At 44.6% G+C, this 26,176-nt stretch overlaps 1 protein-coding gene across 2 annotated transcripts in view; it reads right to left on the bottom strand.

Annotated features, from left to right (window-relative positions):
• Positions 1–26,176, bottom strand: part of LOC117365082 (cytochrome P450 2G1-like) — a 50,784-nt gene that overhangs the window by 10,064 nt on the left and 14,544 nt on the right. For both annotated transcript variants that reach the window (XM_033955009.1, XM_033955010.1), the window contains exons 2-6: positions 22,633–22,795; positions 20,951–21,100; positions 20,676–20,836; positions 11,975–12,151; positions 4,927–5,065 (exon numbers count right to left, since the gene is read on the bottom strand). In XM_033955009.1, coding sequence (XP_033810900.1) covers positions 4,927–5,065; positions 11,975–12,151; positions 20,676–20,836; positions 20,951–21,100; positions 22,633–22,795 — 790 coding nt within the window. The remainder of the gene's footprint in view (positions 1–4,926; positions 5,066–11,974; positions 12,152–20,675; positions 20,837–20,950; positions 21,101–22,632; positions 22,796–26,176) is intronic.

Below are 26,176 nucleotides of genomic sequence, written 5' to 3'. Positions count from 1 at the left end.
CTGGTGTCCTGCGCCCTGGAGCCTTCCCCCCTACCCATCGGGGGTCAGCTTCATCTTTTTTACCATCAATGGGAAGTGCTGACGACCAACTCTTGGGTCCTCTCCATAATTCGAGAGGGGTACGCTCTTCGGTTTCAGCATGCGCCTCCGGCCTAGTCATTCTGGGAGTTTCCCTCCAACGCGGCGCATCTTCCCCTCCTACTTCAGGAGGCCCAGGCTCTTCTCCGCCTTCGGGCGGTCGAAGAGGTACCAGCGCATCAACGGGACTTGGGGTTTTACTCCAGGTTTTTTCTGGTCCCCAAGAAAACCAGGGACTTGCGTTCCATTCTCGACCTTTGGGCTCTCAACAGATGCCTGGTTAAGGAGAAGTTTCGCATGCTCACTCTTCTGACGTTGTATCTCCTCATGGATGAGGGGGATTGGCTTTGCTCCCTGGATCTGAAAGAGGCCTATACGCACATCCCGATTCATCTGGCCTCTCGCCAATACTTGAGATTTCGGGTGGGGAATCTCCATCTGCAGCACCGTGTTCTCCCCTTCGTCCTTGCTTCTTCCCCGAGGGTGTTCACGAAATGTCTGGTGGTGGTTGTAGTGGCCCTGCGGATGCAGGGGCTCCAGGTTTTCCCATACCTGGACGACTGGCTGATCAAGGTGTCGTCTCGTTCGGAGGTTATCTTAGCGACCCGATGGACTATTCTATTTCTACAGCATCTGCACTTCGAGATAAACTTTCCGAAGTCCCAGTTGTGTCCGTCCCAATCTCTCCAGTTCATCGGAGCGGTGTTGGATACGCTGCATCTATGTTCATTCCTGCCTCGTCCTCGTCGGGATTCCATCATCCCCCTTAGTCGGCAGGTCTCCCTCCTTTCGACCATCTTGGACAAAAGCATGATGATACTGCTGGGGCCCATGGCCTCCACTGTGCATGTGACGCCTTTTGCCAGACTTCACCTTCGCATTCCGCAGTGGACCCTGGCCTCGCAGTGGCATCAGGATCGCGATCCGGTTTCTGCCAGGATTGTGGTGACTCCTTCTTTGAAGCGATCTCTCCGCTGGTGGATGCGCTGTTCCAATCTTTTGAGAGGATTTCTGTTTCACGCTCCTTTGGCGCAGAAGGGCTTGACGATTGACTCATCCGCCTACGCGTGGGGAGCTCACCTTGACGGCCTCCGGACGCAGGAGCAGTGGTGTCACATCAACCTGTTGAAGCTTCGAGCCATTTTGAATGCTCTCAAAGCCTTTCTTCATCTGCTTCGCGACCATGTGGTCCTCGTCCGGACGGACAACCAGGTGGCCATGTATTATGTCAACAAACAGGTGGGGGTATAGGATCCCGGTCTCTTTGCCAGGAAGCTCTCAAGATTTGGGAATGGGCGATCTGCCACAACATCTTTCTGAGGGCGGTCTGCATTCAAGGCCAGCAGAATTTCCTGGCTGATGGGATCAGTCGCCTGCTGCAACCGCATGAATGGTCTCTCAGTTTGCGGATTCTGTGCCAGGTGTTCGATCGGTGGGGGACCCCACAGGTGGATCTGTTTGCTTCCCCCCTGAATCAGAAGCTGCCTCGATACTGCTCCAGGATCTATTCTCCGCACCATTTCGAGGCAGATGCATTCCTCCTGGACTGGGAGGGCCTGTTTCTCTATGCGTTCCCTCCCTTTCCTCTGATTCTGAAGACTCTAGTCATGCTCAAGTCTGTGCATGCCACCATGATTTTCATAGCTCCTCGGTGGCCCAGGCAGCCCTGGTTCTCCCTGCTTCTTCAACTCAGTGCCAGGGAGCCTCTCCTCCTTCCGGTTTTTCCGTCTCTGCTTTCTCAGAGTCGAGGTTCTCTGCTGCATCCCAACTTGCGGTCCCTGCATTTGACGGCTTGGTTTCTCAGCACTTGACCGCCTCTTTCCGGTTCTCTCAATCCATTCAAGATGTTCTCGAGGAGTCTAGGAAGCGGTCCACTTGGCAGTGTTATTCTCAGAAGTGGACCAGTTTTTCCTCTTGGTGTTCGTCGCTGAGCCTGGAGCCACAATCTACCTCCTTGCCTTCAGTGCTGGATTATCTGTTGCACTTGTCCCGGTCTGGTCTCAAATCCACTTTTATTCGAGTCCACTTGAGTGCCATCACGGCTTTTCATCATCACGGCTTGAGGGGAAACCGCTTTCGGTTCATCTGGTGGTTTCCCGGTTTATGAAGGGTCTTTTCAATGTTCATCCTCCCTTCAAACCTCCTCCTGTGGTTTGGGATCTCAATGTCGGCCTTGCTCAGTTGATGAAGCCTCCTTTTGAACCTATCGATCGGGCTCATCAGAAGTATCTCACTTGGAAGGTGGTGTTTCTTATTGCGCTCACCTCTGCCCGCAGAGTCAGTGAGCTGCAGGCTTTGGTTGCGGATCCGTCTTTCACCGTCTTTCATCAAGATAAGGTGGTTCTCCGCACCCATCCTAAGTTCTTGCTTAAGGTGGTTTCAGATTTTCATCTCAACCAATCCATTGTTCTTCCTGTGTTTTTTCCTAAGCCCCATTCTCATCCTGGAGAGGTGGCTCTTCACACTCTTGACTGTAAGAGGGCGTTGGCTTTCTATCTGCAACGCACTCAGACTCATCGGACTGTTCCTCAACTCTTCATATCTTTCGATCCGAATCGGTTGGGGCGTCCCGTATCCGAACGCACCTTGTCCAACTTGTTGGCTGCTTGTATTTCTTTCTGCTACGCTCAGGCTGGTCTCCCGCTGCAGGGTCGGGTCACGGGGCATAAAGTCAGAGCGATAGCGGCATCTGTTGCTTTCCTCAGGTCCATGCCTATTGAGGAGATCTGCAAGGCTGCCACATGGTCCTCGGTTCATACCTTCACCTCACACTACTGTCTGGATACTTTCTCCAGATGAGACGGCCAGTATGGCCAGTCTGTGTTGTGTAATCTGTTCTCCTAAATTGCCAACTTTCCCTCCTCTCTTTTTGGTTAGCTTGGAGGTCACCCACATGTGGAGAATATATTGCCTGCTTGTCCTGGGATAAACACAGTTACTTACCGTAACAGGTGTTATCCAGGGACAGCAGGCAGATATTCTCACAACCCACCCACCTCCCCAGGGTTGGCTTCTTTGCTAGCTATCTGAACTGAGGCCACGAGGAGGAGACACACCTTCCTAGCTCGAATGGGAAGGCACTCGCGCATGTGCGGTACTCTCACAAGTTTGAAGATCTTCAAGCAAGTTTGCTTGCGAGAGTGTCCAATCGGGGCTCCGTAGATGATGTCACCCACATGTGGAAAATATTTGCCTGCGTGCTGTCCCTGGATAACACCTGTTACGGTAAGTAACTGTGCTTTAATTAACAGGCCAGGAATGGCTCATGGTCGGTTAAAAAGTACTTAGTTGGCTAAATGCTAATATTCAGCGTGAGATGGCTGCTGAATAGGAGCACTTAGGGGCTAATTCTATAAAGAGCGCCTAACTTAATTAGCAAAATACCCTTATGAGCCTCAATAATTGGTTTAAAAAAATTTAATTGGGTGATAGGCATCTATCCAATTCTATAAAAGATGGGCACCTATTGAAATGCGCTTAGTGGCGCCTAACACCTAAGTAGGCATTTCTATGGGAGGAGTGCGAGTTAGACGCTGCTAAGCATGATTCTTCAAAAACTTAGGTGCCTGAAATATAGGCCTTTAAAACCCTCACCTATATTTCAGGCGCCTAAGTTTTTATATAGGCACCACTAGCCCTGATTCTATAAATGGCGCTTAAGTGTGATTGACACGCGACTGGTGTCTTTTTTTAGGCGCTGGCTGATTTAGGCACCGTTTATAGAATCAGTCCCTTAGAGGCTAGTCCAGTCACTGGCTATGTGGCACAACATAGCTGGTTAGTATTGATATTCATTGGCTCAACAGCTAAGTTGAGCAGCCAGATAGACCCACGTAAATAGGAGGTCAATCTTTAGCCGCTATAACTTAGCCAGCCAGCTGATGAATATTGATTTAACTGGCTATGTTTTTAGTGGTCAACTTCTCTCCCCCCTGTCACCACTGAAATTCAATGCTGGTCACCAGCTACAGCTCAGCATTGAATTTCCAGGTTTACTGCTGACCACTGGAGATAGCCAGGCTGTTTTCCATAGTCTGAATATCAGACCAAGTCTCTTCAAGACTCATATGGAATGTACTAGCAGGACAAAAGATCTGTTTAATATCGGAATGGGATGATTCATCATGACCATTTTATTGTGAGACGTTTCTGTGTAGCTGCAAAGAAACGACTGCGAGCAATTGTCCATTCTGATTTCAGACTGGAGCTTAACTTGCTCCTACTGACCTTGGTAGAGGTCAGAGGACGAGGCTCTGCATCCTTCCTGCATGCTGGATTGGTATGCCTCCAATCCCGTCTGTGGCGGTAGCTTTAGAAAATCTCCAATCCTGTCTGTGGTGGCAGCTTCTCCTCCCAGGGCCCAGCCTCTTCTCTGCCAGCCACTGCAGAGGTGCTGGATTTTGAATACGGAGGAGAAGGGGAGGGTATAATTTGGGGGTGAAGTTATGGTAGGAGTGAGGGGCATTGTTCCCCCCACCAAACGCAGACATTTTTCTTGTGGGACATTGCTGAAATTGGATGATTCATTGCAGCCAGTTCATTTTGCTGCAATAGCTGTGCTGAACTGGCTGCAATGAATCTGCCGCTATTAATCGTCCTAGACCCATTTAATACTTTTCCAGATATGATCCTCCAGTTGCTCCTGATTCTAAAGTATTCTTACCACCTTTCCCCTCTGTCCACATCAGTTAATGGAGCTGCTTTGCTAACCCAAGTTTCCAATTAACCCATGTCCCTACTGGATTTCACCAGTGGTTTCAAAGATAGTCACAGAAAATGAATTTCAAAGACCAATAGGCATATGCATATCTGATATCCCAATCAGGCAAAAAAAAAAAGAGACTGTACCTTCAATGTCTGGATATTTTAACAGAAGCAAGAATCCATATCTCAAGGTTGTGCTGAGAGTCTCGGTTCCTCCAAAAAATATGGTAAGAACGGTCATAGCCAAACATTTCATGTGAAAATGCGAAGATTCTTGCTTCTCCTTTAAAAGAATAAGGCAGTGGATGTAAAGACCAGTGATGGGGATGAGTTTATTACAACAATAAGTAAAATTTTGGTCATAAACAGCATTCATATCCATTTTAGAATAATTTTAGATTATTTATAGGAGGTAGATATAATGTTTATCGAGTTCTTCATATGCCTATCAGCGCTATAGAAATGTTAAAATAGTAGCAATAAAAGCCCACCTCTTTAAGAATGCATTTAACTCATAACCCCCTCGTGATAAGCATCCTGAGAAACTCCCTAAGTCCCTACTTGTCCTGTTGTCTGTTAATTTAGATGGACTTTCTCTCCAAACCCCTCTCAAACTCAAAAATCTACTTATGAAAGTGGTACCCTTTCTAAAATTATTGGGAGTCACATTCGACTGTAAATTTACTTATCACTTACATATTAGTACAGTGGTCCAACACTGCTTCTGTCGACTCCGCATGATAAAAGATTTAGCAAAATTGTTAGAGCCTGTGTCCCTGAACATTTTAATCCACTCTCTTGCTATTTCATGTATAGATTACTGCAATGCCCTCCTCAAAGGCATAACACAAAAGGAAATAAGAAGACTCCAAATAGTACAAAACGCTGCAGTAAAAATTATATTTAATGCAAAAAATATAACCACTTTACCCCTCTTTTACATAAAGCTCATTGGTTACCAATAGAACATAGGATTACCTATAAAATTTTCCTACTAACTTTTAAAACCAGAGAAAATAACCAGCCAGAATTCATTAATAACCTACTTATCTATATATATAAAATTGTATGTGTGTATGTGTGTGTGTGTGTGTATGTGCCGCGATCACACAAAAACGGCTTGACCGATTTGAACGAAACTTGGTATGCAGATCCCTCACTACCTGGGATGATATGTTCTGGGGGTCTCGCGGCCCACCTGCACACGTGGGCGGAGCTACAAACATAAAATCAGATTTCACCCATTCATGTCAATGGAAAAAATGTAAAAAGCTGCCATTCTCACAGTAATTCACAAACGGCTTGACCGATTTGAACGAAACTTGGTATGCAGATCCCTCACTACCTGGGGTGATATGTTCTGGGGGTCTCGTGGCCCTCCTGCACATGTGGGCGGAGCTACAAACATAAAATCTGATTTCACCCATTCATGTCAATGGAAAAAATGTAAAAAGCTGCCATTCTCACAGTAATTCACAAACGGCTTGACCGATTTGAACGAAACTTGGTATGCAGATCCCTCACTACCTGGGGTGATATGTTCTGGGGGTCTTGCAGCCCTCCTGCACACGTAGGCAGAGCTACAAACAGAAAATCAGATTTCACCCATTCATGTCAATGGAAAAAATGTAAAAAGCTGCCTTTCTCACTGTAATTCAAAAACGGCTTGACCGATTTGGACGAAACTTGGTATGCAGATCCCTCACTACCTGGGGTGATATGTTCTGGGGGTCTCGCGGCCCACCTGCACACATGGGCGGAGCTACAAACAGAAAATCAGATTTCACCCATTCATGTCAATGGAAAATATGTAAAAAGCTGCCATTCTCACATTAATTCAAAAACGGCTTCACCGATTTGAACGAAACTTGGTATGCTGATCCCTCACTACCTGGGTTGATATGCTCTGGGGGTCTCGCGGCCCACAACTCTATGTTGCTTGCTCAAGGGTGGGTTCACCCAAGAGTTTATATGTTCTTGCTCCAGGAGGTGAAACTAAAATTGTTGTTTATAATCACGTTTTGCGTTAGTTGTATTGTATTCATTTTGTCAAATATTTCACATTATTATTTGAATATTGTACTTTTTATTAAGCTGTAAAAAAATACTTTCATTCACCACTATAAAGTATCTTTATTTGAATCCATTTACAGTGTTATTGAAATACCCGTGCAACGCCGGGGCATCAGCTAGTCCCCTATAATCAAACAAGGACTTTAAGCTTTACAGCCCACAACCTTCTTACCATCCCCTCATTGAAACATATAAGCACAATGAGGACTACAATTTTCTCTGTTAGCGCCCCCTCTCTCTGGAATAATATTCCAAATTACTTATGAGAAAAATCAACTCTTGCCAGCTTCAAGGTGAAGTTAAAGACATTTCTCTTTCACGATGCTTTTGTAACATAAACTGTCCTTTTAAGGGCAACTTAGATCCAAGAAAGGTTTTTACCTTCAAACCCCCCTTCCCTTTTGTTATTCTTCCCTTTGCATATTCTCCTCCTCTCTATCAATTGTAGTTCTAACCCTTCCTTCCCTTTTGTTCCCGTTTGTCAACATCTTTAACAATTGTTACTCCCGGTTTGTTTATGTTTAAAATGTATTTTATTAAGCATATTGTTTTAGCATTTTTGTACACCGCCTAGAAGGCTTGATTGGGCGGTATAAGAAATTTTAAATACATTTGAAACTTGATAAGCTCTACTGGACAGGAACCTTCTCTTAATTATGTTGTTGTATAGTACTGCATATGCCTATTAGCGCTATAGAAATGTTAAATAGTAGTAGTAGTATGTCTGAATGGCCTTGCTCAATAGCTTATAAACTCCAGATGACACATTATACAGTGATTATACAGTATTAGTCATAAAAAAAAATTCTGAAAATAAATAGAGCTGTAAGAACATTTTGGATCATATAGAGCAGCTTTTTAGAATGGACTTATACATCAGAATTGAAACATCCAGATAGAGACATCTCAAGGCTGATATTCAGACCACAGAAGGCATGGTTGGCGCTTGCTACGGATGGTTGGCGCTTGCTACGTATATTCAATGCTGGGCCATTGCAGGTGATTGGCACTGAATGTTTTTATTTTGACTGGCAAAAAAACCCTAATCTGCTGGGTCAATATTCAGTGATGGCTAGTTATATTTAAGATGGCCAAAAATAGGACTGCTATTTGCATAGCCCAATTTAGCCTATAAACTTGGCTGGTCAGCGCTGAAAATTGACAGTTATCGTGCGATATAGCTGGTTAACTTATAGCAGCTAACTGGGAATATTCAGTGGAGATAACTGGTTATCTTTCGATGAATATTCACATTTAGCTGGTTAAGCATCTTTAACTGGTCTTCACTGTTTTTAGTTGGTTCAAATTCTGCTGACACAGAGTCTGTTCTAAAATACATGAACACAAAGAAAATATAGAAGGCGACCTGTGGTGTTCAATATCTTTATTGCAATCAAGTGTTTCAGCCGCGAGGCCTGCCTCAGGAGTCTGAACAATGTATCACAGCTTTTCTCTTGCAGTTAAAATACTTGCGTCAAATATCAAATTGGACAAACGAGGTGATCATTATCACCCGTGACAGTTTGTCCGATGTGCTGAGCAGTATATCGATGTCATCAATATGCTGGAGCATATTGTGGGGGATATTGGATGTTATCAGTGACTGTTTATATTTTAGACATTAATGATTCTAAGATGGATGCTTCTGCTGTACATACCTGGTACTTAAATGTCAATTTCTTTATTATTGATCATCTCGTTTGTCCAGTTTGATATTTGACTCAAGCATTTTAACTACAAGAGAAAAGTTGTGATATGTTGTTCTGCATTGAGATTCAGAGTCCTAAGGCAGGTCTCACGGTTGATACACCAGAGGCATATTTTTTAGGCCCACTTTAATCCCGCCCAGACCACACCCCATCATCAGAGGCATATTTTTAAATTTTAGATTTGTATATCTTAGCTCTGTAAAATTGAGATTTAGGTAGTTATGAAAGATACAAGCCTAAAAGCTGGTTTATGCACATCTGAAACTCAAACAGTGCTAAAATAAGCACCATAACCATATTTGTATACAAGTGACAACAAATTTTAAAATACTGTTCACTGGACAGGTGAGCTCGTCTTTCTACATACAGATGCAAAATGAGATAAAACCCTTTGGGTCTCTGAACACAATCTGACCAATATTCAGCCTGTTTAACCGGCCAGGAACAGCTCCTGGCTGATTAAATAGTACTTGGCTGAATAACTACTAATATTCAGCAAGAGATAGTTGGCCCACTCATTTTAGGCTCAGGCCTACCCAAAATTCATACGCCCTTGTTATGGCTGGTGAGAATCCCCAAGCCTCACAGGCTACATGAATCCTTAAGTGACAAGAACTGTTCCTTCTCCCAATTGCTCCAGCCCGCAGCACTGGTGTTGCGCTAGCCTCCCCCTGACACACACATTCAGTTTCTCAAGTGCATGAAAAGTAAGCATGCGTGGGAAGGACATGGCAGTGGCAGTCTGCTATCCTCTCTCACCCCACTTCTATTCAGCATCTGTCCCCCTCTCTCACTCCCCCACTTCCATTCAGCATCTGCCCCCTCTCTCATCCTCCTTCCATCAGCATCTGTCCCCCCTTCCACCCCCCTTCCATTCAGCTTCAGTCCCCCTTTTTCACCCCCCCCCATTCCCATTCAGCATTTGTACCCCCTTTTCTCCACACAATAAACCTAAAGCACCACTCAACCTCTTCCCCTTATCGGGCCATCTCCCTCCCTTCCTCTCACCTTGGCAAATGCTTTCCAGAACCAAAGCTCTTTTTCAAATGGGCTCTGATGGGGAAGCCATTCTCACTAGTTGCACATGGCTGCCCTGAAGCTTCTCCTCTGATGCCTGATCGCGTCAGAGGACAAACTTCGGGGCATCTGAGCGTATGCAACTATTGAGAATGGCTGCCACATCAGGGCCCCTCTGAGAGAGAAAACTGGTTTGGAAAAGCACTGTGAAGGTGAGGGGAAGGAAGGGAGATGGCCAAACAAGTGGAAGAGATGCCAAAACAACAGGGACCAGTGTAGATGTCCCATTTTCCATCCCCTTACGCTGTCCCTGGTCACAGCACCACACCAGTGGGCCCCCCTGATGTTTTCGTGCCCAAGGCACGTGCCTATTGGGCCTACCCTTTAATCCAGCCCTGCTCAATGCTCTGTCCTGGGACCACTCCTTTTCTCAATCTACACTTGCTCACATGGAGCACTGATCTCCTCCCACGGCTTCCAGTATCACCTCTATGGGTGAAGTATGGGCGGGGTTGTGGGTGGAGTATGGGTAGAGCCATGTGTCCTCTTTTTTGTCTTCACAAATATGGTAACCCTAGGGGAAGGGTAATGGGAGATGGGAGACCTAGGGTTACCAGATTTTACTTTAGCAAAATCTGGAGCCCTAGACCAGGGGTAGGCAATTCCAGTTCGCGAGAGCCACAGGCAGGTCAGGTTTTCAGAATATCCACAATAAATATGCATGAGATAGATTTGCATCTCAATCCATTTCATACATATTCATTGTGGATATCCTGAAAACCTGACCTGCCTGTGGCTCTTGAGAACCGGAATTGCCTACCCCTGTCCTAGATCCACCCCCAGGACTACCAAGTTCCACCCATCCTTGCCCCGTTACGCCCCCCCAAATCCTGCCCTAGCCCCACCCCCCCTGCTGCCTGCTCTCGTTGGGCAGGAGGGCATCCGCTCATCCTCGGATGCCTTCCTGTCCGACTCAATTTCGAGGAAGCTTTTCAAAACCCGGACAATGTACCGGGTTTTGAAAAGCCATCGGGACCCCTGGACATGTTCTCGAAAAGGAGGACATGTGCGGGCAAATGCTGATGTCTGGTAATCCTATGGAGATCACATGTGCTCACCCAGTTTGTCTACTGGCCCAGCCAAAATCTGAGGTCTAGTTATGCCTCTGCTGCTTAATATTAGCAGTCCCGTTAGAAAGGCATACAGGGACTCAATATAAATACCAGTCAGAAAAGGAGTTATGTTGATGAATGAGAGACTGACTGTAATAGTATTAAATACCAGTGGGGAGAGAACAAATGACTCCTAAAAACGCTCAGAAAAGTGAAACTCTGAAAGGGAGGTGGATACCTCCCCTTGAGGCAAGAGTTTACCGTCCAATCATTGCATTTGCTTTGTAGAACATCACTTTCTGACCACTGGTAAAAACTAGTATTGTTTAAATAAACTCTGTTAAATTGACTAAAAAGTTCAAAACAATTATGCACAACTCTTGCTTGGAACGATGATACCATTCACTTATCTGTACCAACTTTAAAGTTTGTAGTTGTAAGGGCTCTTGGGGGTCTCAACGCGGCCCCGTTTCGAAAATTCTGCTTCAGGAGACCCAATGCTACAATGCTACACACTGTTAAACGTATCTGTCCAAGAGGTGATCGTTTGTAAAACTTCGTCGTCTGGAATTTTTGAAGTTTTACAAACGATCACCTCTTGGACAGATACGTTTAACAGTGTGTAGCATTGTAGCATTGGGTCTCCTGAAGCAGAATTTTCGAAACGGGGCCGCGTTGAGACTCCCAAGAGCCCTTACAACTACAAACTTTAAAGTTGGTACAGATAAGTGAATGGTATCATCGTTCCAAGCAAGAGTTGTGCATAATTGTTTTGAACTTTTTAGTCAATTTAACAGAGTTTATTTAAACAATACTAGTTTTTACCAGTGGTCAGAAAGTGATGTTCTACAAAGCAAATGCAATGATTGGACGGTAAACTCTTGCCTCAAGGGGAGGTATCCACCTCCCTTTCAGAGTTTCACTTTTCTGAGCGTTTTTAGGAGTCATTTGCTCTCTCCCCACTGGTATTTAATACTATTACAGTTAATATTAGCAGTCAGCAGCTGAAACTTGGCTGGCTATGTTGCATAATGGCCGCCAATCTTAAGCACTGACTGGCCAAGTTTAGCAACCAAATCAAGCCACACAAAAAGCATTGGCCACCCAAGTGCTTAAAATTAAGTTAGCTGGCTAAGTTTGAGCAGACCAAAGATAGACTGGATATACAATGCTGGTCACCAGAAATAACCCAACATTGAATATCAGCAGTCAGCATTGACCGCTTGAGTTAGTCGGCTTCCCTCCCGTGATATCAATATTTGCCTCAATATAACCGGGTACCTGCTCAATTTTGATGAGGAAGCTGTCAATGAGGTCCCGGGGATTGTTGGGATCCAAACTTTCCTGGTTTTCTTTTGCTTTCTTCAAAACATACTTTTCAAGGCCTTCAAGGCAGTGACGTATCTTATTGTGTGGTCCAGGAAGGTACTTCATGATGCTTGTATACATATTAAAGAGCTGTAGATAGCAAAAAGAGTAGCATTATATTATATAGTTTCTTCCAGAGAGAGACAATCTCATACTTTTTATTAAGCACTTAAATGCCATATGCTTTATCTGAATGGTTGGTTCATAACTTGAACTGACAAAAAGAAAAAAATACCTACTCAAAGTATAATTTCATAGTTAGTAATTATGAAGACAGTTTTATAAAGAGGTGCCTTGATACGCTGTCCTTGTTGGGATTCCAGGGTTCTGCCCTCTCCTGGTTTTCTTCTTATCTCTCCCATTGCACCTTCAATGTATGCAATGGTGGTTCCTCCTCTACAGCCTTCTCACTATCAATTGGTGTACCTCAAGGCCAGGGCAGGATTCATTCTTCAAGGGCAGACGACACAAAGCTATGCCGGGCAATCAGATCGCAGGAGGATAGCGAGGAACTCCAGAGCGACTTGTATCAGTTAGAGAAATGGGCAGATCAATGGCAGATGAAGTTCAACGTGGAGAAATGCAAAGTAATGCATTTAGGTAGTAAGAATAAGGAATACGAGTATAGAATGTCAGGCGCAACTCTGGGTAAGAGCGAACAAGAAAAGGACCTGGGTGTACTGATAGATAGGACCCTGAAGCCGTCGGCACAATGCGCGGCAGCGGCAAAGAAAGCAAACAGAATGTTAGGCATGATAAAGAAAGGAATCACGAGTAGATCGGAGAAAGTCATAATACCGCTTTATAGAGCAATGGTCAGACCACACTTGGAATACTGTGTCCAACATTGGTCTCCCAACCTAAAGAAGGATATAAAACTGTTAGAGAGGGTACAGAGACGAGCAACGAAGTTAATAAGAGGTATGGAGAACTTGGAATATGAGGAACGACTCAAGAAACTAGGACTGTTCTCCCTTGAGAAGAGAAGGCTGCGAGGGGACATGATCGAGACGTTCAAAATGCTGAAAGGCATCGATAAAATAGAGCAGGAAAATAAATTATTTACATTGTCCAACACGACACGGACAAGAGGACATGGTTTGAAGCTAAGGGGGGACAAGTCCAGGACAAATGTCAGGAAGTTCTGTTTTACGCAGCGAGTGGTAGACGCCTGGAATGCTCTCCCAAAGGAGGTTATCAAGGAATCCACTGTGCTGGGATTCAAAGGCAAATTAGATGCACATCTCCTTATGAGAGGCATAGAGGGATATGGGTGACTAAAACTACATCAGGTGTATACCTGACTGGGCCTCCGCGTGTGCGGATCGCCGGACTTGATGGACCATGGGTCTGATCCGGAGATGGCAGTTCTTATGTTCTTATGTTCTTATAAGTACACATCATACCAGTGCCAGTGTACAGTTTTTCTTCTAAGCAACCCCCAAACATCTCTGAACAAATCCCCTCTTCCTTCCTAGAGGAAGAGATCTTCAGCCGGCAGGGCTTTGGGAAGCCCTCCAATTTATATTTTGCATTTGGGTAGGAGGCATGGTGCATGGCAGGAAGAACATTTAGTGCCCACCGTTTTATTGGACAAATAAATTTCTCAATTAACTTTCAGAGGTTAAAACCTCTTTCTTCAGGACAGTAAACCATACTGCTGTTACAGTATTCCAGTCCTGACCTGAAGAAGGGAGTTTTGGGCTCTGAATTGGTAAAAATATATTAAAATTAGTCCAATATAAAGGATCACCTTATATCCATTTTCTATTTATAAATGTTTATCAACACAGCTACAATAATACTTTATCCTAAAGCAATAAATAAATAAAAAAATAGGTTTTTTTTCTACCTTTGTTGCCTGGTTTCTGCTTTACTTATCTTCTCATCATTCTCTTCCTTCTATACACTGTCTGCCCTCCCTTTTTCTATGCCTCTTTCAGACACAGTCTGCCTCTCCCTTTCCATCTCTCCCTCCTCCTCATTGGTCTGGCATCCACCTGCTACCCTCCGCTTCCCCCATGTTGTGGCATCTGTCTTCTTCTCTTCCATCTCTCCCTCCCAACAGATTTTAGCATCTCTCTCTTCTCCTCCCAGATCTTGTATCTGTGTCTTCCCCTTCCCCCATGCTCTGGCATCTCTCTCTCTCTCTTATCCCTTCCTCCTTTTTTTCCCTGGTCTTCCTTCTCAATTTATTTTCTGCCTCTGACTAAATTATTTCTTACTATTCAGTCCTCAATTTCCCTCTTTCATTGTGTCTACCTATAGCCTGCCACCTCTTTCCCTCACCCCTTCCAGTATCTAACTATATCTTCTTCTCCCAATCCAGCATGTGCCCTTTTTTCTCTTTCCTCCCCAGTTCCTTCTAAAGTCTGTTATCTTTTCTCACCCCACTTCCATTCAGCATCTGCCCCCACTCTCTCACTCCCCCACTTCCATTCAGCATGTGCCCCCTCTGTCACCCCCCTTCCATTCAGCTTCTGTTCCCCTCTTTCATCCCCCACCCTTTTCTCCACACAATAAACCTAAAGAACCACTCAACCTCTTCCCCTTATCAGGCAATCTCCCTCCCTTCCTTTCACCTTTGCAAATGCTTTCCAAAACCCAAAGCTCTCTCTCTCAGATGGGCCCTGATGGAGAAGCCATTCTCACTAGTTGCACATGGCTGCCCTGTTGCTTCTCCTCTGATGCAACTTCTGGTTTCTGCCCGATCGCGTCAGAGGAAAAACTTTGGAGAAGCTGAGCACATGCAACTAGTAAGAATGGCTGCCACATCAGGGCCCCTCTGAGAGAGAAAACTGGTTTGGAAAAGCCCAACAAGTAGAAGAGATGCCGAGACAGTGGGGCCCAGTGCAGCTGCCCCATTTGCCCTCCCCTTATGCCGTCCCTGGTCATAGCACCACACCAGTGGGCCCCCTGATGTTTTCGGGCCCGAGGCACGTGCCTACTGGGCCTACCCTTTAATCTGGCCTTGCTTAATACTCTTTCCTGGGACCACTCCTTTTCTCAATCTACACTTGCTTACTTGGAGCACTGATCTCCACGGTTTCCAGTATCACCACTATGCTGACGTCTCCCAGATCTACCTCTCTGCACCAAATATCTCTACTGAAACCCATACCAGAGTCTCAGCCTGCCTGTTCGCATTGCCACCTGGATGTCTCACTGCCATCTAAAATTGAATATTGCTAAAACAGAACTGCTCATCTTCCCGCCTAAACCCACCTCTTTTTTTTCCCTCGTTCTCCGTCTCTGTGGAAAACACTCTCATCCTTCCTGTTTTGTCTGCTCGTAATCTCGGGGTCATCTTTGACTCCTCTCTCTCCTTCACATCCAAGATACAACATATCGCTAAAACCTTCTGCTTCTTCCTCTATTACCAAAATCCGAACTTTCCTCTCTGTGCATACTACCAAAACAATTATCCAGGCCTCATTACCTCGCACATAGACTACTGCAACGCGCTACTCTCAGGCCTTCCGCTTAGCAATCTCGCTGCCCTCCAATCCACCCAGAATTTGGCTACACAACTTATAATCCAAGAGAGCTGCTATACTCATGTTAATCCTTTCCTATAGTCACTTCATTGGCTTCCCATCCATTTCTGAATACAATTTAAACTCTTCCTACCGACCTATAAATGCACTCACTCAGCTGCCCTTCACTATCTCTCTTCACTTATCTCCCCTGTGATCCCTCCATGAGCTCTGCTCATCTGGTAAGTCCCTCCTATCTGTACCCTTGTCTTCAGCTGCCAACTCCAGACTCCGTCACTTCTACCTTGCTGCACTACATGCATAGAACAAGCTGCCTGAATCCCTATGGCAGTGTTCAAGGTCCAGTTAAAAGCCCACCTCTTTGAAAGTGCTTTCGACTCCTAACTCCTCTCACCTTGGGTTCTGCATCCCCAACCCTATATAAGAACATAAGAAACGCCTTCATCGGATCAGACCTTGGTCCATCTAGTCCGGCAACCTGCACACGCGGAGGCCCAGTTAGGTGCTCCCTGTTGGAGACTCAGATTTCCCGTATCCCTCGATATGATTTGTACGGAGGTGTGCATCCAACTTGCGCTTAAAACACCAAACAGTAGTCTCTGTCACAACCTCCTCCAGAAGAGCATTCCAAGCGTCCACCACTCTCTGTGCGAAACAGAACTTCCTGACATTTGTCCTGAACCTGCTGCCATTCAGCTTCAGGCTATGACCTCTTGTCCGTGTCACATCTGAAAAAGTCAGTAGTTCTGCTTCCTTGCCTATTTTGTCAAATCCTTTTAATATTTTAAAAGTTTCAATCATATCCCCTCGCAGTCTTCTCTTTTCGAGAGTGAACAGTCCCAGTTTTCCGAGGCGTTCTTTGTAGCTCAAATTCTCCATACCTTTGACTAGTTTCGTGGCTCGCCTCTGCACCCTCTCCAGTAGGGTTATATCTTTCTTGAGGTATGGAGACCAGTGTTGGACACAGTATTCTAGGTGTGGTCTGACCATTGTTTTGTAAAGTGGCATTATGACGTCCTCCGATCTACTCGTGATCCCCTTCTTAATCACGCCCAACATCTTGTTTGCTTTTTTAGCCGCCGCCGAGCATTGAGCCGATGGCTTTAGGGTCCTGTCTATCAATACCCCCAAGTCCCTTTCTTGTTCGCATTTTCCTAATGTCACACCCAATATCCTGTATTCATGTTCCTTGTTTTTCTTACCCAGATGCAACACCTTGCATTTGTCTATGTTAAAGTTCATCTGCCATCTTTTTGCCCACTTCTCCAGCTGGTTCATGTCCCTCTGAAGATCCTCGCAGTCCCTTTGAGAGCCAACCGCCCGACATAGTTTTGTATCATCTGCAAACTTGATTATATTGCTTGTTGTCTGCTCCTCCATGTCATTTATAAAAACATTGAACAAGATGGGCCCAAGAACTGGTCTACATTTCAGGCATCTGTCAGAACCCTAGGAAGATGCCTAGGGCCACTTAAGTTCACCCAAGGCCTCTTCTGGGTGAAACCACAACCACAACCAGCCTTGGGCGAGCTTAAATGTCCTGATGTGTCTCCCTTAATCACGACAAATGCCTATAGTGTAGGCGCCTGCCTCAGGGTTAAAAAAAAATAAAAAAAGAAAACGTACATCTCGAGAAGCTCATCGGTGCAGGATTCAAGATGGCTGCATTCACCTGACACATGGAAGATCTCTTCTGGGTTTTTCCTCCCACTCGTAGTTTCCCTGGGTGTATGAGGAACTCTTTCTTCCATACAGAAGCGACGAGGTAGGAGTGCCGCTGGAGCTTCGCAGCACCCTGAGTCCGCTCAGCTAGGCCCGTTAGATAACTTTTTGAAGAGGTTACAGATTGAGACAACGTCATAGGGACGCCCTCTGGAGACACTGGCACGGAGCAGTGGCACGGCGGATCTCCCAGGGCTGGATACTACACTGAGCCCCAACTGTAGAGCTCCTCCTCCTCAGCCGCAGAGCGCCAGCTCTCCAAAGTGGGTTCAGGATACACTGAAGTTGGTTGCGGTTCCTGTCCTGGAGGCTTTAGTGGTAACATCAGCGGGCCTAGTTTCTCCTCAATCATAGGAAGAGCCATCTAAGGATTGTGAGTTTTCCAATTGCTGAGAAGGATCAGGATCTCAATGGAGGCAATTGGGATGAGAACCAGACTGGTGAGCAGTCTATAACTGTGCAATTGCAAAATTATTCCTTGATTAAACCTACCTACGCTTGACTCTTAATGGGACTTAGTAGCTAATTTGGGGAAATCATTGTGCCCTCAAATTCAGTGTCTGGAAGGAAGAACTAAAAAGCAAGAAGAAGAACTGAAAGAATTAAAAGTTGAAATGGGTTCTTCAAAACTTCAACTTGATAAATATGATAAGGACTTAATGGTTACTGCGGATGGGTAGACTATATGGGCTATTTGGCCTTTATCTGCCGTCATGTTTCTATGAGATACGTCAAACTCAGACTGTTATAATTAAAAATAATATGAGAAGGAAAATAGAAATATTGGAAAATAGTTCTCGGAATAATAATTTACGTTTCCTGAACTTTCTTCAGGTGTTCACAGTGATGCCAAAGGAGATGTTGAAAAGATATTTTTTGGAAGCACTATTAGTTCCAGAGGAATCAATTCCTCCTTTATTTCAGGCTTATTATTTACCTATTAGGAGGTCGCAAGACCAGCAAATTCCTAATCAAAATGAAGAACAGTTAGACATTTCAACTATTATGGAGACCTCCGATAAAGAGGTAGCTAAATCCTCAAAATTGCACACTTCTCTGCTGAAAATTCTACTTTAAAACCAAGAGTTATTGTTCAAACAGCATTTTGGGGGTTCCTGATGAAGGGGAGTGGTCCCGAAACCGAGCTCAGTAGAACTGGGAGCTGCAAATTCACTTATGGCAACATTTTCCAGTACAAGATAAGTTTTTCATTTTTATACTCTTAGCGGGTTGTGCAGTGTTGTAGCACTTTTAAGATTGGTTTTAAGATTGGCTTATGTTCTTATGGTCTTCACTCGCCCATTATTTACTTGTTTATATCATTATTTGAGTGGGTTTACACTCTACACTATTATTATGCACTTAGGAAGATCCTGTGATGGTGTGCTGCATTGAGTCTTCTGCTCTTGTATGAGATAAGTAATTGCGTTTTTCTGACTTATGCAACTCACACTGAAGACTTCCAAATTACTAAATTATTATTTAGAGTGATATAATTGTGTAAGTGGATTCTGTATCTTCCCTTAGTGCTCACTTGAAGAGCTATTATAGAAGTTTCCTATAATGAAGCATTTTAGTGTGGTGAGTGTGATGACATCAATCAGCGTGAGGGAGGTATCAGATTTTATGATGGCTGCCACCCCTTCGCCTTTCTTGTCAGCGCATGAGCAGGCAAGAGCTTGGTAGTTGGGAGGGGGGCATAGTTGTTCTAGTGCAACCGCATAATTGTTGTGCAGCCAGGTTTCAGTGATCATGAGAATGTCTCATCCATTGTCTCTGAGGAGGTTGTTGAGGATAATGTCCTTGTTGCTGACCAATCTGGCATTTATCAGGGCAGCGGAGAGGTTGTCTGTTGCAGGTGTGGGTGGGGGACTGAGTTCCCACTTTGCAGAATCTGTCAGAGAGGTCAGTCTGATCCAAAGCTTCCCTCTGAGCAGGGTCAACAGGGATGGCTGCATAAGCCAGCTTGGTAATTGGTAAATGAACTTAAGCCAATACTTATAAGGTTCCACGTTTCAATGATTGATCCTTGAACTCTCCTCCTTCCAATTCCAAATTTTAAGTTTATACTCTTTAAAACTATTTATTTAAGTTATTCTTAAAAGATTTTTGAAAAAGCTCATTTATTTCACTTTCTTAGCCTCAAAACATACTTTATCACTTATTTTCTTTTTGATGATAGAGGCAGCCACAGCCCCACGAGACCCGTTTCACCAAAGATAATGGCTTTATCAAGGGTTCATAGTACTTGCCACCTATTTCATGAGCCACTTTCGTGAGTCACTATGCTCCTTCTTAGGGCTATGGCTGCCCCTATCATCAAAAAGAAGATAAGTGATAAAGTCTCATTATTTGATATATGTTTTGAGGCTAAGAAAGTGAAACAAATGAGCTTTTTCAAAAATCTTTTAAGAATAACTTAAATAAATAGTTTTAAAGAGTATAAACTTAAGATTTGGAATTGGAAGGAGGAGAGTTCAAGGATCAATCATTGAAATGTGGAACCTTGTAAGTCTTCGCTTAGGTTCATTTACCAATTATCAAGCTGGTTTCTGAGATCCTCTTCCTCCTTTCTTCACATTCTATGTGCTAGAGTGGTGATTCTAGTGTATGGTTGGAATTTATCCTTATTGATCCCACTTACCATCTTTTTGGAAAACAGTGTGTAACTGTGCTGCATAACCCCCTGCGCTCCTAGGAGGCCCCATCCTAGCACATTCCTTTGTCTCCAAATCCCCTCCCCACCCCCAACAACTTAAAGAGAAAGAGGATGGGATTTGATATATCACCTTTCTGTGGTTAAAGTCAAAGGGGTTTACATATTTTATCCAGGTACTTATTATGTATTTTGGACAACAGAGGATTAAGTGACTTGCCTGGATCAGTTGGGGGCCTGCCAGTGGTTCAGTATGTGCCCTTATCTCTGAAACTCCCACCTTAAAACATGCATTTTTTTATTTTTTCTTCTTAGCTATTTCTGGGCAAGAATCCAAAGCTTTACCCGGTACTGTGCTTGGGTTCCAACTGCCGAAATCTCTGTTAAGACTTACTCCAGCCCATCTACACCCTCCCAGCCATTGAAGCCCTCCCCTGCCCATCCTCCACCAAACGGCCATACACAGACACAGACCGTGCAAGTCTGCCCAGTAACTGGCCTAGTTCAATATTTAATATTATTTTCTGATTCTAAATCTTCTGTCAGAGAGATCAGTCTGATCTCCATAGAGGGCTCAGGCAGCATTGCAGCAGCAACGATTTGCCTAGGTCATCTGCCACCAACGCTGGGGACTGCTTTCTGCTGCATCCCACCTACTTCTCCTCCATGTGCTCTTCAAACAATCAGAATAAATAAAGTTACTCATAATGCTTCTTATTGAAAGAGTTGATTTCCTTACCTGTCCCCAGATTGAGCTAATGAGAATAAAGCTCTCATTTATCATTTTCAGTAAGTTAAGAAATTCCTCATCATCATACTGAAACCGTTTCCCAAAGGTAATGGAGCAGATGACGTTTGCGGTCGCTTTACTGAAGAAGTAGGTAGGATCAAAGGGTATTTCTAGGGAAGGGAGAGATAAAGAGGGTCAGTGAAATTCAAATATTAACTAGGTGGTGGGTAAAATGTTTGGGACTTCATTAATTGTTTCATAAAGAAAAGATTATTTGCACAGACCTTTGGTTTTCCTGAACTCCTCCACCAAGAACTGGTTTTCCTCCTGAATCCGTTCTTCAATGCTTCTCTTTCCCATCCCAAAATCTCTCAGGGTCATGATTGTAAATTGACGTGTCTGCTTCCATATCTCTCCATTACTTAATGAGATCCCTTGGAGTAATAAGTAGAATGAAATGGTTCTGATTTCACTATGTAACAACATTTTATTTTATTTTATTTTTGTTCCTGGGTAATAAACATTCTTTCTTAATTGCCTAAGCCACAAAAGTATAGAAAATGGTATCATTCCCCTTAAACTTTGCTTTTCTGGCCAGGACATTGATATTTTGAAATTTACCTTTTTTGCAGAACATTCCAGATTTATTCCAAGCTGAGTAAACTTAGGGGCCCTTTTACTAAGACTCGGTAGGGTATCTTATGTTCTTAAAATCTGCCTTTAACATACTCGCTAAACCAGTTCCAGACGGTTTAGAATGCATGTATCTTAGCTGCAGATTATCAAAATGGCTTACCGAGAGGTTTTTTTTAAAAGTTTTCTAGCAGTCTCTGATATTGCCATGCAAATGTAGTACAACGAGGTCATTAATATTGAAATGATCACTCTGAGCGATTCTCTAGCCTCGTTGTGCTACATATCCATCCAAAATTTACTGACAGATCTGAGCTGTCATTGTCTTACTTTCTGATCAGTGCCTGAGCGTTGATTGGTTCAGGAACTGACAAGAAAGTAATGTTTGGCAGCTAAGACCTGCCACCCCCACCCCCTCACCCCCCGCAAATTAAAATAAAAAAAGCAACAACCTAAATTGAAGTCATTGACACTAATAACCCCACGCCCCCACTCCCTGGGTGCGGGAGAGATGCCCACTCTCTCCCCGCCAAGTAATACATGCCCCAACCCCACCCCCATCAGTGGGAGAGAAGCCCAATCTCTCCCACCGCCAAGCAACATACCCCTCAACATCCCCTCGGCAGCGGGAGAGATGCCTATGCGGGACATTCAGGGTCTGCTCCAGCTTGTCCCTCCCCACCCTTTGCTCTGCCCCTAACAAATGGAGTTGTTGTCTCGTGTTGCAGCAGCAGGAAAGGCCTTCATAAAAAGTTATCTCTTGCTGCCACAGGATTAGTGGCAGCGGGAGATTACATTTAGTGATGTGGCATGGGAAGGAAACTCAGCAGGAAATCATGGCTTATTGGCGGGAGGGCGGGAGAAGACATGCAATAGCGGGAGTCTTCAACTGAAACCTGAAAGCGGAAGGCTTGGCAGGCCTGTTACAGTGGCCCATACGATTCAAATAGGGCTAGGATTGAAGAGGAGGAGGAGGGCACAGCCAGATATGTACTATGCACTTCCTCCTCTTGACACGTGATTAGAGCAGTCAGGAGGAAGACAAATCGAGAACAGCTGCCAGTGCCTGTGCAGAATTCTATATAGCAACTGTAGAATTTTGTGCAGGTGGGAATTCTATGTAAATTCCCCCAGGAGTATAAAGTGCTTGTATTGCCCCCAGAGTTACTACAAAAATATGCAGCTATTCTGAATTAATTTTGGCTGCCAATGTTCATTAACTTGTAAAAATTTAATGTAGTTTGTAAACTAGGCCCAATATTATGTTAATGTTTCATTTAGAAATTTATAGAAATATGAATTGACTAATATCAACATATAGAATATTATTTACCATATCCTTGTAAAACCTGGTTAAATGACTCCATTGTTCCTCTTCCACTAAATGCCTCTGCTTGATCAATGAGGGCTTCTTTCACTGCTTCATAGCCACATATTATCACTGTCATCTGAGGACCAAAATACAGCCGGAACACAGGGCCGTATTTCTCACTCATCTGTAATGGAAATCAACAGAAGGCAGTTTAAGAAATGAGTTCTTCTTTTGCCGGATTTCAGATAAGTCAGTGCTTTTCTTTTTTGTAGGAATAAAGGTACCAATACTTATGCAGGGCAACTGAAAGGAAACTAGCTACTCAGGATGCAATTCGTGTTGCAGAAAACAAAAAACTGAATGAGGAGGGTAGGGTAACTGTATTTACAGGAGGTACAGTAGGCGGGAAGCCTGGTACATGCGCAGAAAGTTTTTCTTGAGTTTTCTGTGCTTGGAACTAGCTGGATTGGGTGCCGTCACCAGATGTGTGGCTAAATAGATCAACTGTCCAGGTAGAAAGCTTCAGAATGGCAAGCCTCCTGCAACTTATGAAAACGGCAGCTGCACCGGGGCCCCACTGATAAAGAAAACTGTGATTTGGAAAGGCGACTGTGAAGGTAAGGGGAAGGGAGGAGAGGTTGAGTGTCGTTTGAGCTTTATTATGTACAGTCACGAGTGTGTGAGAAAGTAGCAGCAGCAGTGGGAAGGGGGCAGGCTACTCAATGGAATTAGGGTGGAGGGAAAGGAGGCAGGATACTCGATGGAATTGGGAGAGAGAAGGAGGGGAAGGATACTGGATGGATCGGGGTGGAGGAAGGGAGAGAGAGAAAGGGGGCAAGAGACTCGATGAAATTGGGGTGAAGGGAGAGAGAGGGGGCAGGATACTTGAAGGAATTAAGGTGGAAGGAGAGAGGGGCAGATGGTGGAAGTGGAGTAAAGGGAGAGAGAAGAGGGCAGACAATGGATGTCAGTGGGGAAGGGAGAGCAGATGCTGAATAGAAGTGGAGAAAGAGGGCATATATACTAGATGGAAGGAGAGGATAAAGAAAAAAAGGGCACATGCTGGATGGTGGGGGGAAGAGGATAGAGTTAGTGAAATACTGAAGGAGGTGAAGGAAAGGGGTGGCAAGCTGTAGATAGACATAATGAAAAGAGGTAAATTGAGGACTGGATAGTAAAAGAATTTAATCTAGATGGAGGCAAAAAATAAATTTAGATGGAAGACCAGGGAAGAAAAGGAAAGAGAAGAGAGAGAGGAGAGATACCAGATCTGGGGTGAGAAAAGGGGAAAGAAGACAGAGATACTACGGGAAGGGGTGGGTAGGAGGAGATAGAGATGCCAGACCATAGAAGGTGCGGAGGAAAACATAGAAATATGATGGTAGATAAAGGCCAAATGGCCCATCTAGTCTGCCCATCTGCAGTAACCATTATCTCTTTCTCTTTCTGAGAGATCCCACATGTCTATCTCAGGCCCTCTTGAATTCAGACATAGGCTCTGTTTCCACGCATCTACCATCCTTTCTGTAAAAAAGTATTTCCTCAGATTACTCCAGAGCCTATCACCTCTTAACTTCATCTTATGCCTTCTCATTGGAGTTTCCTTTCAAATGAAAGAGACTTGACTCATGCACATTTACATTACGTAGGTATTTAAACATTTCTATCATATCTCCCCTCTCCCGCCTTTCCTCCAAATTATACAGATTGAAATCTTTAAGTCTGTCCCCATACGCCTTATCACGAAGACTTCTGGAGAGCAAATCCCCCCTGGAGAATCTCCCTCTGCTCCCCCAGCAGCAACAAACCATAATCTTGTGGCACCCACCGCCCCATCAACCCATCAAGGAAGGGGAGAACTGAAGCCAAACCTGAGGGCATTCCAGAAACATATGGACCAAGGTTCCCGTGGACTTCAGGCAATGGGAGCAGGTGGTATCATCCCATAGCCCCATGACCCTACCCCGAGCTCTTGAGATATAAGCCCTGTGGAAGATTTTAAATTGCATTTCTCTAAGGTCCGTAGAGCCTGCTAGAAGAGAGATATTAACAAAAAGGTTCAAAAATTGGACTCCGGTATAGTCAGCTGCCAGATCTGTAGACATTACATTATATTACATTACATTACATTACATTACATTAGTGATTTCTATTCCGCCTGTGCCTTGCGGTTCTAGGCGGATTACAAATTATAAGAGACCTGGACATTACCGAGAGAATTGCAAAACAAAGATTATCCAGAGAAATTACATAACAGATTATCTAGAGAAATTACTTAATAGATTATCTAGACCACAGGCTAGCCACCCTTTCAAGATATGGAGCTGTAGGGACGAGCTTAAGCACCCTGTACCATGTGGCCAACTTATTCATCTGTGAGGTACCAACACCAATTGTGCATCCAATTTGTCCAGGGACCACTGCTCCCCCCCACTGACGTGCCAAGGAAGAATAGTAATGTCTTACTTGTAGATAGGCCCAAATCTGATTGGTAGGGAGTTCCCATTTGTATTGTAGCTGTTCAAAGGTAGGGAAATCCTCCATGCCTCCCTCAGAGAGATGCCACAGACTAACACAGCCCCGGGTCTTCCACAATTGGAACCCCGAGTTGCCCATCCCTGGAGTAAAGTGAACATTCCCCACCAAAGGGAAGAAAGGAGAGGCCCAAGGGGAATGCTGCTGTCTCAGTCGCCACCACCAGCACGCCAGTCGCAAAGGGTGTAAAAAGTGAAGTCGAGAGCCTGCTCGCGATATCTGCTGTGGCGACACATGCAGTAAGGATAAAAAGGAATGGGGAGCACACCATGCTGTCATCCACCCAGTGGGGGAAAATTTGTAGCCTTCCATAATGCCCTCATGCACAAACCTCATCAGGGCTGCCACATTATACAAACGAATATCCGGTAAGTTCAGTCCACCCAACCGCGTGTTCAGGGACAAAGAAATGGAACTGATCCGGGCCGCTTTGTTACGCCAAATAAAGGAGTAAGAAAGATTTAAAGGCCCTTTCATCCTTAGTAGTGATCAACAGGGGAACAGTCTGTAATGGGTACAGAAGTTTGGGCAATAAGACCATCATAAACAAAGCTATCCGGCCCCAGAGAGAAAGCGGCAAGTCCTTCCGCTTGATAAAGAGGGCACAGATAGCCTCGATATGATTAAGGACATTACAATGATACATAAGGGCAGGTTAGGTACTCAAGTAAACTCCCAAATAATGCATCGGTTTCTGAATCATCATGCCATCTCTTTTAACTCTCAGAAGCCAAGGGCAGCAGTTCAGATTTAGCACAGTTAACACGGAGGCCTGATAAATTCCCAAAGGCCTGCACCATATTAAGAGCCCACGGTAGGTGTGAGTGGGCATCGTCCAAATATAAAAGGATATCGTCGGTGAATAAATTAATACGACTCTCCCAGGGTTCTATCTTGATGCCCAAAAGAATCGGGTCCGATTGTATCTTAACTGCCAAAGGCTCGCTAGCAAGGAGAAAAAGAAGCGGGAACAACGGGCAACCCTGACGCCTACCCCATTCCAGAGGGAAGGGAGATATGAGGTGGCCAT

The sequence above is a fragment of the Geotrypetes seraphini genome, chromosome 8 (genome assembly GCF_902459505.1).
Source record: "Geotrypetes seraphini chromosome 8, aGeoSer1.1, whole genome shotgun sequence".
NCBI lineage: Eukaryota > Metazoa > Chordata > Amphibia > Gymnophiona > Dermophiidae > Geotrypetes > Geotrypetes seraphini.
The sequence above is the reverse complement of the archived record's forward strand: the minus strand, read 5'-3'. Positions and strand labels throughout refer to the sequence as shown.